This window comes from Oryctolagus cuniculus, chromosome 7 (genome assembly GCF_051225735.1).
Source record: "Oryctolagus cuniculus isolate XC-2025 breed Fujian yellow rabbit chromosome 7, ASM5122573v1, whole genome shotgun sequence".
Classification (NCBI taxonomy): Eukaryota; Metazoa; Chordata; class Mammalia; order Lagomorpha; family Leporidae; genus Oryctolagus; species Oryctolagus cuniculus.
In genome coordinates this window covers 151,047,998-151,062,198 of record NC_142873.1, presented here as the reverse complement: position 1 = coordinate 151,062,198, position 14,201 = coordinate 151,047,998, and the positions used below count along the sequence as shown (strand labels likewise).

Genomic DNA, 14,201 nt, shown 5'->3' with positions numbered 1-14,201 from the left:
TGGGTTTGAGTTCTCTTTCCACGCCCAATTCCAGCGTCCTACGAATGTGCACCCTGGGATACAGCTTGTGTGTTGAGTCCCTGTCACCCACATGGGAGACCTGGATTGAGCTCCTGGCTCCTGGCCCAGCCCCAGCCATCCCAGCAAATAGGCTCATGCTCTCTCTTTCTCTCTCTCTCTGCCTAGCAAATCAATTAAATAAATAAACATTTTTTTTTAAGATTCATTTATTTATTTGAAAGTCAGAGTTATATAGAGAGAGGAGAGGCAGAGAGAGGCAGAGAGAGAGAGAGAGAGAGAGAGGTCTTCCATCCGATGGTTCACTCCCCAAATGGCTGCAACAGCCAGGGCTGGGCCAGGCTGAAGCCAGGAGCCAGGAGCTTCTTCCAGGTCTCCCACATGGGTACAGGGGCCCAAGGACCTGGGCCATCTTCTACTGCTTTCCCAGGCCATAGCAGAGAGTGGGATCAGAAGTGGAGCAGCCAGGTCTCAAACCAGCACCCATATGGGATGCCGGCACTTAAGGCTAGGGTGTTAACCTTCTTTGCCACAGCCCCGGCCCCAAACATTTGTTTTAAAGAAAGAATAGTTGATCAGAATATAGACTAGCGACTGGCAGAGGCCGAAAGTGGGGGGAGTAGTGGGGTTGGATAACAGGTACCCAGACACAGTCAGGTAGAAATGTCAGTTCTACTGTCGCCATAGCAACGCGTCACCTAGTGTGTAGGGAAGTGCAGGAGAGGAGCTGGCAGGCCCCAACCACGGGAAAGGCTAAGAGTGAAAGCCCCGCCACCCGGCTTGACTGGCTTGAGCTGTGTCCACGTGGGGAGCACTGCACCATGGCCTTTAAAGCTGGACGTGCATTGGCGTGCACGTTTGGCCGCGCGGCTCAGACGCCAGTTAGCAAGCCCACATCCCCTATCAGAGCACCTGGGTTCAATTCTGATTCAAGCTTTCTGATAACATATACCCTGGGAGGCAGCAGGTGACAGCTCAAATAATTAGGTTCCTGCCACCCATGAGGGAGACCTGGATTGAGTTCCTGCCTCCCAGCCTTGGACCCTTACCCTCACAGCAGGCATTTGGGGAATGAGCCAACAGAAGGGGTCTCTCTATGTCTCTTAAAAATATATATAAATGTAAATGTATATATATATATATGGTAATCAAGTTCTATACTTAAAAAGGAAAAAAATCTGCATACACAAATGTATACCAATCTAACACCAAAAAGTGCAGACACACACACACACACACACCCCGCCAACGGAGCTCCATCCACACGGTGAGCCGTAGCTCATTTCCATTCACTACTTATATAATCACTTACAACCACCTGGATAGTAAGAAAATCGAACGCTGGGAACACTGAAAGCCCTGCCAGCATCTCTCGCTCCCAGCCTTCCCGAGCAGCCTGGTACCCATCGCTACCCCGCTTTTCCAGACAGGAAGGGCAAGCAGCCCAAGGTCACGAGATGAGTCAATGGCAGAAGTGAGACTTTCTGTCTTTAAATCAAAGTGGATGTGCTGTCCTTCGAGAACAAGGTGCGGACCTGACATCCATTAGGGGATTGCTCCGAGCTGTTTTCCTGGCAGAGGAAGTGGTGGCGATGCATGCGCCGGCAGGAGCCTGCCTCACCCAGCCCTCCCGCAAGCGAGCCTCCTCTGTTCCAGGCGCTGTCCAGGGCACTTGCAGCCAGCAGGGCCTCAGACAGACATGGTCTCTACCCGCAGAGCACTCAGTCTTAGGAGGAGACAGGCATGTATACGCTTACACAAACAATACATTGGCTGCTATTCTTTTTTTTTTTTTTTTTGACAGGCAGAGTGGACAGTGAGAGAGAGAGACGGAGAGAAAGGTCTTCCTTTGCCGTTGGTTCACCCGCCAATGGCCGCCGTGGCCAGCGCGCTGCGGCCGGCGCACTGCGCTGATCCGATAGCAGGAGCCAGGTACTATCCTGGTCTCCCATGGGGTGCAGGGCCCAAGCACTTGGGCCATCCTCCACTGCACTCCCTGGCCACAGCAGAGAGCTGGCCTGGAAGAGGGGCAACCGGGACAGAATCCGGCACCCCAACTGGGACTAGAACCTGGTGTGCCGGCGCCGCAAGGCGGAGGATTAGCCTAGTGAGCCGTGGCGCTGGCCCATTGGTTGCTATTCTAACAGAAGCGTGGAAGGCACCTTGAGGTCAGGACTCTGGGCGCACTTAGGGGTGTAGTCTGGCCATGGTCAGGGTCATTCACAAAGTGACACTGGACACAGGAGCTAGGGCCACAGCCGAAGGCGTGGCTGGGCCTAGAGGGTCCGCTCCCAAGATGGCGCACTCCTGTGGCAGGTGGACGGTGCTGGCGTCGGCGGAAGGCTCAGGTCCTAGCTCTGTGGTGACCTCCCGACCTGGCAGCTGGTTTCTGTAATGGCCAGTGATCCAAGAGGCCGGCTCAGCAGGTGGCCTGCAAATCTCTGTGCACGCCCGCAAGTCCCCTTTGTTGGCTCCATTTTGTGTTTTTTTTTTTTTTTTAGATTTATTTATTTATTTGAAAGGCAGAGCATCAGGAAGGGAGAGAGACAGAAAGTGAAAGAGAAAGAGAGAGAGAGAGAGGTCTTCCATCCATTGACTCACTCCCCAAATGGCTGCAACAGCCAGGGCTGGGCCAGGCTGAAGCCAGGAGCCCAGAGCCCCATCTGGGTCTCCCATGTGAGTAGCAAGAGTCCAACTACTTGGGCCATCCTCTGCTGCCTTCCCAGGTGCATTAGCAGGAGCTGGAAGTGGAGCAGCCGGGACTTGAACCGGTGCTCCCATATGGGATGCCAGCAGCACAGATGACAGTGTGGTTCACAGCCCCACAACGCCAGCCTCCATGTCTGGCTTTGAGCACGGCACTCAATAAAATGATTCCTCAGCTGATAGAATGTCTAAACCAGAAAGGAATGGGCCAATGACTTCAACTTTCTCATTTGATGGAAGAAAATTGCTGAATGAATTTCATAAATAAATATGAATTAATCAGTTGCTATGCAGTGAAGGCCTTTTGTGCTCCCAGGAACAAATGACAATGAGAGCGAGGCTCTAAGACACATGAATCCCAAGCAGTCATGAACCATGAACAGTCTCGTTAACGAGGCAAATTGAGACACAGTCCCCGCTCCCGCCCCAAGCCTCAACACAAAGGAATCAACGTGGCGGAAACGGACAAGGACAGAGAGAGGTGGCGGCTGAGAGAGTTCACTGCATTTTGGTGGATGGAGGATGAGAACAAGAGGTGGGGAAGGTTGATACCTACAGCATCAGCCACGTGACCGCGGACCCTGGAAACCCAGGGTCGCCAGCCATAGCCATGGCTGGTGACGGAGGCACAGGATCCATGGGACGCCTACAGTGGGGACCCTAGGGTCCCTCTCTGTCCTGAGCACCACAGAGACACCACTTCCTCTTTGCCCGCTGGGCACCCCAGCCAGAGGGCCCCTGCAGGCACAGGCCAGGCAAGGGAGCCCCAACTCCAGCCACAGGGTGCACTGACCAGGGAGCTGTCCCAGCCCCATCGCCACACCACTCCCAGAGTCGGGGCAGCTCGGTTCACACCTCCCCACACCCCCCCCCCCCAAGAATGGGGACAGCTCGGTTCACACACCCCGTCCCCCAGGACAGAACACTGTGCCAGCGCCCTCTAGGGCCACTGACCAGCTTACAAGCAAAGACTCCTGACCTCCCCAAGCGCTGCCTTGCCTGATGAGGCCAACATCTGGCCAGCCCGGTCCACCCTTCCCTGCCCCGCCCCCGTACCCAAAGCACTTCCTCAGAGAGGACAGGACCACAATGATCACAAGCAGAGAGCCACAGACCTGACAGCCAGAGTCACATTTGTTAAATTATTAAAAAAAAAAAAAAAAAAAAAAACCACCACAAATACAGTGAATGCAGGGAGCAGATCAATACAGGAAACTGAAGAAATCTTTAAAAAATATTATGGGGTGGGCATTTGGTCGAGCAGGGAAGACACAGGTGAGAGGCTTAACCTAGAGAGCCCAGGTTTGAGCCTGCTCTGCTCCCATCCAGCCCCTGATGGTGGTGCACCTTGGGAGACAGCGGCGATGGCTCAAGTAGTTGCATCCCTGCCACTCACATGGGAGACCTGGACTGAAGTCCCGGCTCCTGACTCACGCTGCTGCAGGCATCGGGGATGACCCAGTGGAGAAGAGTGCTCCCTCCTTCTCCGCCTCTCAAATAAATAAATACTTTTTAAAATAAAAACAGCTATAGCTAGAAAACCCTAAAGATGCCATCAACATAACTTTACGACTAACAAATTCAGTAAAGCTGCAGGTTATAAAATCAACATACAAATAATAGTCGTGTTTTTATACACTGACAGTGAACAATCTGAAATAGAAATTAAGAAAACAATTCCACTTACAATACCATACAAAGGAGTAAACTTATTACAAAGCTACAGCAATCAAAACAGTCGGGTACAACATAAAAACAGACATGTAGACGCACGGAATAAAACAGATAAACAAATCGTCATTAAACATTATATAAATAAATATCCAAAAATAAATGTTTGCATATATGTTCAAATGATTTTCTAATGAAGATACCAAGAACATTTAGTGGGGACATGATAATTTTTTCAATAAGTGGTATTGGAAAAACTGGGTCAGGGTTGGCACTGTGGCGCAGTGGGTTAAAGCTCCGGCCTAACGTGCCAGCATTCCATATGGGCGCCGGTTCAAGTCCCGGTTGCACCTCTTCTGATCCAGCTCTCTGCTATGGCCTGGGAAAGCAGTAGAAGATGGCCCAAGTCCTTGGGCCCCTGCACCCGCGTGGGAGACCCGGAAGAAGTTCCTGGCTCCTGACTTCAGATCGGCTCAGCTCCGGCCCTTATGACTATTTGTGGAGTGAACCAGTGGATGGAAGACCTCTCTCTCTCTCTCTCTCTCTGTGTGTGTGTGTGTGTGTGTGTGTCTCTACTTCTCTCTGTAATCTGTCTTTCAAATAAAAATAAAAATAAATTTAAAAAAATCCACTGGGTCTCCACTTGTCAAAGCACAACCATTAGCAGATACACCATACACCACGATCAGCTCAAGTGGATCAAAGTCCTAAACATAACACCTGAAACCGTGCAACTTAAAAGAAGCACAGGAACAAGACCCACAATAATGGAATTGGCATTGATTTCTTGAATATGACATCAAAAGCACAGGCAACCAAAGAAAACAATAGATAAACTGGAGTATATACCAAAATTTTAAACTTCTATGCTGGTCTGGCATTGTGGTGCAGTGGGTTAAGCCATAGCCTACAATGCCAACACTCCCTATCCAAGAACCAGTTCTAGTCCCAGATACGCCACTTTTTTTTAAAAGATTTATTTATTTATTTGAAAGGCAGATTTACACAGAGAGGCAGAGAGGGAGAGAGAGAGTCTTCCATCCTCTGGTTTACTCCCCAGATGACCGCAATGGCCAGAGCTGCGCCGATCCAAAGCCAGGAGCCTCATCCGGGTCTCCCACATGGGTGCAGAGGCCCAAGGACTTGGGCCATCTTCTACTTCTTTCCCAGGCCACAGCAGAGAGCTGGATGGGAAGTGGAGCAGCCAGGACTAGAATCGGTGACCATATGGGATGCCAGCATTGCAGGCAGCAACTTCACCTGCTATGCCACAGCGCCATCCCAGATGCTCCACTTCTGATATGGTTCCCTGCCAATACGTCTGAGAAAGCAGAAGATGGCCCAGGTACTGGGGCCCTGCACCAGGATAAGTACCTGGCTCCTGCCATCGGATCAGCGTGGTACGCCGGCCGCAGCGGCCATTGGAGGGTGAACCAACGGCAAAGGAAGACCTTTCTCTCTGTTTCTCTCTCTCACTGTCCACTCTGCCTGTCAAAAAATTTAAAAAAAAAAAGTTACATAAAAAAGTTAGAAGAGAAAGTTGAGATAGTATACCAGAAAAGAGAACAAATATTTTCTAGAACAGAAAACTGGAAAGAACATTTTGAAAACACAGAAACTCAACCCCAGAGAACCAACCAAAATAGATCTGGAAAAAACAAAAACAGAGAAAATGAACCGGAGGAAATGAACACAGAAAAGTCCCCAAAATCGATCCCCAGATTAAAAGAGACTGATGTTCAGAACAAGGGGCGCACCGCCAATGCACATCATCAGAGACTTCAGGCCCCTGAGCACCCCAAAATCTCCCAGAGAGGAAAAGCACACACAGGGGATCAGACGTCAGAAAGCCGTCTGAGGGACAGCACTGTGGCACGCGGGTTCACCCTGCCTTCCAGTCCACAGCACCTGCTTCCGATGCAGCTCCTGCCAATGCGCACCCGGGAGGCAGCCATGACAGCTCAAGGACTTGAGTCCCTGCCACCCACCTGGGAGACCCGGATGGAGTTCCAGGCTCCTGGCTTTGCCCAGCCAGACTTTGGCAGACATTTGGGGAATGAGTGAGTGAAGGCACATCTCTCTCTAGCTCTGCGTGTGTGTGTGTGCATGCGTGCACATGTACCTTTCAAATAAAAATAAATAAATTTAAAAAAAGATTGTCATTTGACTTTTCAACAGTGGAGCAGATCTTCAAAATTCCAAGGGAAATGCATTTCCGTCTGGAATTCGATGCCAGGCCAAACCCCATCAAGGCTACTGGGGCCCACACTTTGCCAAAGCAAGGAAACAAACCGAGGTTGACACAGCGGGAAGCAAGAGATCCGGAGAACAGGATCACAGACAGAAAAGAAGCAAAGGCAGGCACCAGGATGGCTAACGTGTAGAGCAAAAGTCCAGGCCAGAGGGCCCCAGTGTGCGGAGTGACCAGCCCAGAGGCAGCCCCGGGAGGCGCGACTGAGAAGCACAAAAACCTGAGCACGCGTGGGCTGTGCGCAACCAGGCAGGAGGGACTGTGTGCAACCAGGCAGGGAGGGGCCAACCAGGCAGGGAGGGGCTGCACTGTCTGTCCAGGGCTGGGGGAGGCATAGTGATGGGGACAACAGCGAGCTGCTTCTTTTTTTTTTTTTTTTTTTTTTTTTTTTTACAAAAAAGGAGACAATCACTAAGTTCTGATAAAGCAGACAAGCTGTCCCGTGAGGAAATGGAGCCCAGCACGGCTCACAAAGCTGGGCTTTGACCCCATTCACACCTCGTAGGAATTAAACACTGAATATTGTGCACCTGCAAAGTGTTCCGACTGAACGGAGACGGGAGGAGGGAGGGAGGAAGAATAATGTGTGGGTGGGGTGGACAAAAGGGCAAGGATCTCCAACGTCCACTGAGAGAACGCTTCAAACACGGGAAAAGCTGCATTAGAAGCGCTCTGGGGGGCCCGGCACTGTGGCGTAGCAGGTAAAGCCTCCGCCTGCAGTGCCAGCATCCCACATGGGCACCGGTTCAAAACTCGGCTGCTCCACTTCCTATCCAGCTCTCTGCTATGGCCTGGGAAAGCAGTAGAAGATGGCCCAAGTCCTTGGGCCCCTGCACCCATGAGGGAGACCCGGAAGAAGCTCCTGGCTTCGGATCGGCACAGCTCTAGCCATTGGGGTAAATTGGGGAGTGAACCAGCAGATGGAAGACCTCTCTCTCTCTCTCTCTCTCTCTCTGCCTCTCCTTCTCTCTCTGGGTAACTCTGACTTTCAAATAAATAAATAAACCTTAAAAAAAAAAAAACGAAGCCCTCTAGGAATACATAGGCAATGACAAAACGCCATCTAAAATGTGTACCATCGTAGTTGACTGTGCAAGGGAGAATTGAGACCAGGGAAGGGGGAGTGCCAGGGATTTTGTTTTTATTAACATAAACAAACTGTTTGACTTTTTAAACTAATTATATATAAATATATTAGAAGCAAAAATTAACCTGGGGGCAGGCATGGTGGTGCAGCAGGTTAAGTCATCACCTGTAACGCGGGCACCATGCATGAGCACTGGTTCAAGTCCCGGCTGCTCCACTTCCAACCCAGCTCCCTGCTTAGGAAAGCAGCGGAAGATGGCCCAAGAGCTTGGGCCCTGCCACCCACATGAGAAACACGAACGGAGTTCCAGTCTCCTAGCTCAGCCTGGCCCTGGCCCTGGCCCAGCTTCAGCTGGTGTGGACATTTGGGGAGTGAACCAGTCAATGGATGGAAGATCTCCTCTCTCTCTCTCTCTCTAACTCTGCCTTTCAAGTAAATTACATAAATCTTTGAAAAGAAAATGCAGTTGAAAAAGTCCGACTACATGCCCGTCTGTGAGTTAGTGAGGATTCAGTGCGCAGTCCGGCGCCCTCACCACGGACCGACGTGAAGGGATCGTCAAGAGCAGGGACAGCCTTGGGCTCTGCCTCTGTGCCCGAGACCAGGCCAGCTTTCCTCGCTGTCTGACAGACAGCGGCAGTGGGAGCTCCGAGACCAGCTGCATGAGGACCAAGTTTGGAAGAAGAAGAGCAGAAGATGAGCAGGAGCCTGGGGGGAGACAGGGAACCAGGGCGGGGGTGAGGAGAATGGAGACCAGGTGGGCGTGGGTAAGCAACACAGTGCCCCCCACCCACCCACCCACTAGGGCTGTGTTCCAAGCCTCTCGGTGAATGCCTGAAACCTTGGATAGGACCTCACACTGTCTACACCACACTTTTCCCTGGATACCAATTTATAAATTAGGCACAGTCAGAGATTAACGACAATGATTGAAAATAAACTACAACACATTTAGAACCATCTACTGTGACATACGCCGCAGGGAACGGGGGCTGTTGCTTACTGCACTTCCACTTAGCTTTACGGCTTCTTGTCACCATGTCCACATCACCAGCATCACTGCTCTCCAGGCTTTGGAGCCTTTATTAACTGAAATGAGGGTGCCGTGAGTACCGGCACTGCAATACCAGGACAGTCCACGCAGTCAGCCGGGCAGAGGGACAACTCCCGTCCTGCGCCGGAAGGAGCAGCACAGCCCAAGTCTTCATCGTGCTGCCCAGAACGGGGCACAATTTCAAACTTATGACTTGTGGGGCTGCTGCAGTAGTGTAGCAGGTAAAGCCGCCACCTGCAGTGCCGGCATCCCATATGGGCACCAGTTTGAGTCCCGGCTGCTCCACTTCTGACCCAGTTCACTGACAATGCACCTGGGAAAGCAGCAGAGGGTGGCCCATGTGCTTGGGCCCCTGCACCCCCATAGGAGACCTGGAAGAAGTTCTTTGGCTCCTGGCTTCAGATTGGCTCAGCTCTAGCCACTGCGGCCATTTGGGGAGTGAACCAGGGATAGAAGACCTCTCTCTCTCTCACTCTCTCTGCCTCTCTGTAACTCTGCCTTTCAAATAAATAAATATTTTTTAAATGACTTGCTTATTTCTAGAATCTTCCATGGGTTGATTGAAGGCAGCTGAAACCTGAGGGCAGCTTTGGGGTCAACAGGACTTAACAAAAAAACAGACTAGTGTAGCCAACACCATGGAGTAGCAGGCAAAGCCTGCAGCACCAGAATCCCATATGGGTGCCGGTTGGAATACCAGCTGCTCCACTTCCAATCCAGCTCCCTGCTAATGCACCTGGGAAAGCCATAGAAGATGGCCCCTGGGCCCCTGCACCCATGTGGGAGACCCAGAAGAAATTCCTGGCTCCTGGCTTCAGATCGGCCCAGCTCTGACCATTCCAGCCATTGGGGAGTGAACCAGCGGATCGAAGATCTCTCTCTTTCTCTCTCTCTCTCTCTGTCTCTCTCTCTCTGTCTCTCCATCTCTCTCTGTAACTATGCCTTTCAAATAAGTAAATAAATCTTTTTTTTTAAAAGACAATTACAGGCCGGCGCCGCGGCTCACTAGGCTAATCCTCCGCCTAGCGGCGCCGGCACACCGGGTTCTAGTCCCAGTCGGGGCACCGGATTCTGTCCCGGTTGCCCCTCTTCCAGGCCAGCCCTCTGCTGTGGCCAGGGAGTGCAGTGGAGGATGGCCCGGGTGCTTGGGCCCTGCACCCCATGGGAGACCAGGAAAAGCACCTGGCTCCTGGCTCCTGCCATCGGATCAGCGCGGTGCGCCGGTCGCAGCGCGCCGACCGCGGCGGCCATTGGAGGGTGAACCAACGGCAAAGGAAGACCTTTCTCTCTGTCTCTCTCTCTCACTGTCCACTCTGCCTGTCAAAAATAAATAAATAAATAAATAAATAAATAAATAAGACAATTACACTTGTGATCTCACACAATTATGGGTGACCTCCTCCTCCCCCAGTTTTTTCCAAAAAGTAAAGGGAATAGAAGCCACGCCCCCAGGAGTAAGGAAAGTGAGCGGGGCTAGGGAGGGAGTGGAGACTCGGGGGCTGCACGCTCCAACCTGCGTGGCGTTGCCAGCTACAAGGACACTCAGAGCCACCTGAGAACACACAGGCCATCCTTGGGACACACTCAGGCTAAGAACACTCTTGATCCGAAACTCAGACGCAACTAGATGTCCGCGTCTTAACCCCCGCAACCCTAAGGAGGCTACACCTCCCTTCAAACAAAAGCTTGGGGTTTTCAGTATTCCAGGCTGAGCCTATGCCCCTGGCCACTGCCACCAACTCCTGCCTCCAGGTGGGGAGGCCCCAGGAGCAAGGCAAGGAAGGTGGCCCAGGAGACTCCAGGCAGGACGCGTCAAAGGGTTTCCATGTGCCGACTTCCAGGTCAAAAGCCACACGCCTTCCTTTCTATAAAGGGAGTTGGTTGCCTTAATGTCACCAGCGGCCCAGGAGGTACACATGGCGCTGGGAAGAACCCGGCCATGATCACCGGCATCACACAGCCTGTTCTGTCCCTGGGAAGCCGGGCCACATCTGCCAGGCGGAGACAGCGGGAGACTTTCATGTCCCCCATGTGCTCATCTCTACCACCGGCATGCATTACTTTGGTAATCAGCAAAAGGCAATAAAGACACTTCCATACGGAAATGCGCAGAGCTGCAGCAGACCAGAAAATCTGTGAGGCGCCCTCCAAAGCCGAGCTGTGCAATTCGAAGAAATCCCCGGCCCCCGGTTTTTGTGTGTCGTGTTAGGAAGCCACGGAACCACACACAGCACTTTGCTTTGCTGTCTTACTGACTCCCCCTGGGATCCTGAACCCGGCCACTCACTGCTGCTGCCCGCTGGCCCGGAATGCTGCTGGTGGCCAGAGCACCCTTCCTTCCCACTGTCCCTGGTGTTCCCAGGTCACATGGTTGGGCCTGGCTCTGAATGCAGCCCCCCACCCCACCCCCACCAGACCTGGGCTCACTCCTGACCTAGAAGACGCCCCCCAGACGGCCCATTCAGAAACCGAGGATGAAATGCCTGGGGCCCATCTCAGAGCTGTCCCGGGAGTCTAGGGCGCTTGTGGCTTGAATGGACTCTGCAAAGGTGCAGAGATGTGTCCCAGACCCTGGGACAGCTGTCTCTCAGTCCGTCAGAATCCTCACTTCCCATCAGGGAGGCCCAGGGCAAGATGGAGACACCCCAGCTGTGTAGAGCAGGTGGAAGGTTGGGGGCCCGGGGAGCCCTGGTGTGACCTTGGCCATTCAGTTGAGCCGGGCTGGGAGGGAGGATTGAATGAGATAACCAATGCTGGATATTGGGGACAGCTAAAGCGCTCACAAACAGGAGTTGATCTGTGTAATCTTCCCCGGACTCCTCTGCAATTCCCCCAAACCAGTCCGCCCTGGAAGGCTCTCCCGACCCTCTGAGCCCACCCTCCCTGCCCCAGTCCAGGGGACCCCGCACTGAAGCAGGCATGGGTCTCCCAGCTCAGGCACCGGCCTTGGCCCACGACCTTGTGCAGGAACCTGGGAGAAAGCATCACTGAGCCACAGTACTTTTCCACCGCACTGCTCAGCCACCGGCCACCGCAGCTGCCTCTGGGCTGTGCAGACAGGAGGCAAAGTGCACCAGGCCGGCGCCCCCAGGAACTCACCCCCAATATCAACCCAGGAGACATGCTGTGGGTGAGGGGCAGCCCAGTGGTGGGGGGCGGGGGGGGCGTCCACAGATGCCCCCCGCGGAGCTGGGAGGCCACTGGGGAAGCCGGAGGCATGGGCATTAGCCAAGCCCTCCGGTGCATTCCCAGCGACTCCCGCTCCTTACCCACCCTGCCGGCTCCCACCCCTCAGATAATAACGATTAAGCCGGTGGCAGGGCGCCTGTGCCGGGTCCGGGCAGCGCGAGCCTGCGCAGGGGGAGGGGGAGAGCAGGGCGAGGGGAGGGGACAAGAGAGCGAGCGGTCCCGCCCGGTGATGTAGGCAGCCCGGGGAGGTGGAGCCGCGACGCCTGGAGGAGTCCCCACCGCAGCCGCGCTCTCGGTCTACCCCACCAAGCTGCCGCCAGCCCCGGCTCCGGCGCCCTCCCTGCCGCCGCAGTCTGGGCGGCGGGGACCGCGGGAACCACCCTCCCCCCAACTCACCTGCTCGGGCCTGGGGGGCGTCCCTGCCCCTCCTTGCTACCCAGACGGCTGGAGTCGCTCCCAGCGAAAGCTGCTCTTGGCCGCTCGGCCGCCGCCGGGCATCTCGGCGGGCAGACCGGCCGGCCCCCCGGCATCTGCGAAGCCAGCCCCGCCTGGCACTGGGCGTCTCCGGGCACCGCCTGTCTCCAGCTCCGCCCGGCTCCTCGCCACCCCGGGGCCACCGAGTGGGCCTCGGCGCGCCTGCCCCTCCCCCGGCCGCCCCGCGCTCGCCGCGCCCCCGGCCCCTTCCTTCGGCCGCCGCGATGCTGCCCTGGAGACGTAACAAATTCGTGCTGGTGGAGGACGAGGCCAAGTGCAAGGCGAAGAGCCTGAGTCCCGGGCTCGCCTACACGTCGCTGCTCTCCAGCTTCCTGCGCTCCTGCCCAGACCTGCTGCCCGACTGGCCGCTCGAGCGCCTGGGCCGCGTGTTCCGCAGCCGGCGCCAGAAAGTGGAGCTCAACAAGGAGGACCCCACCTACACCGTGTGGTACCTGGGCAACGCCGTCACCCTGCACGCCAAGGGCGACGGCTGCACCGACGACGCCGTGAACAAGATCTGGGCGCGCTGCGGGCCGGGCGGGGGCACCAAGATGAAGCTGACGCTGGGGCCGCACGGGATCCGCATGCAGCCCTGTGAACGCGGCGGCGCCGGCGGCTCGGGGAGCCGCAGGCCGGCGCACGCCTACCTGCTGCCGCGGATCACCTACTGCACGGCGGACGGCCGCCACCCGCGCGTCTTCGCCTGGGTCTACCGCCACCAGGCTCGCCACAAGGCCGTGGTGCTGCGCTGCCACGCCGTGCTGCTGGCGCGGGCGCACAAGGCGCGCGCCCTGGCCCGCCTGCTCCGCCAGACCGCGCTGGCGGCCTTCAGCGACTTCAAGCGCCTGCAGCGCCAGAGCGACGCGCGCCACGTGCGCCAGCAGCACCTGCGCGCGGGGGGCGCCGCCGCCTCGGTGCCCCGCGCCCCGCTGCGCCGCCTGCTCAACGCCAAGTGCGCCTACCGGCCGCCGCCGACCGAGCGCGGCCGCGGGGCGCCGCGCCTCAGCAGCATCCAGGAGGAGGACGAGGAGGAGGCGGAGGACGTGGAGGAGCGCAAGGGAGAAGCCCCCCAGCGCGAGCGGCCTGAGGTGCTCAGCCTGGCCCGGGAGCTGAGGACGTGCAGCCTGCGGGGCGTCCCGGCGCCGCCACCGCCGCCGCCGCCGCCGCCGCCGCCCGCGCAGCCCCGCCGCTGGAAGGCCGGCGCCAGGGAGCGCGCGGGCCAGGCGCGCTGAGAGCCCTGGGGGCAGGACTCCCGGCCTCAGACCCGGGCCCGCCGGACTCACCGCCTCTAACCCCGGCCCTGCCCGCTTCGGCTCCCCACCGGTCCCTGGCCCTGCCTCCCTCCTGGTCTGGGCTGTGGCCCTCCTCCGCCCCTCTGCCTCCTCCTGGCTCAGGGTGCCACCTGCCCTGCCCTTGACTGTGGGGGGAGGGGCGTACTCACCTCTGCCCACACCCGGAGCTGCCCGGGGCCCTCCACAGTGGAACTGCCTCCCAAGCTTTGCACCGCAGCTGCCCACGACCACCCTGCTCCCTCCCCAGAGACCTTTTCGAGAGAAGGGGGAAAGAAGTTTCCAGAAATCCAGGAGGATGGGTTTGTACTCTGGCCAGGTGGAGGCGGTGGCTTTGCCCTTGGTCCGGCTAGCGGTCCTCCCTGTGGTGAAAAGGACCCTGGAGAGCACGGGGCATGGGGAGGGCAAGGCGGCTGGGGGCGGCTAAGGCCAGGCCCAGGAGGGGCACTGGCTCTGTGGTCG

General features: G+C 56.1%; 1 protein-coding gene across 1 annotated transcript; it reads left to right on the top strand.

The window, feature by feature from the left end:
* The first annotated feature begins 12,525 nt into the window (after nt 1–12,525).
* On the top strand, nt 12,526–13,823 carry FAM43B (family with sequence similarity 43 member B). The gene has a single exon (XM_070079201.2). The coding sequence runs from the start codon at nt 12,675–12,677 to the stop codon at nt 13,680–13,682; it is 1,008 nt and encodes a 335-aa protein (XP_069935302.1). The 5' UTR covers nt 12,526–12,674; the 3' UTR covers nt 13,683–13,823.
* Nucleotides 13,824–14,201: the final 378 nt, after the last annotated feature.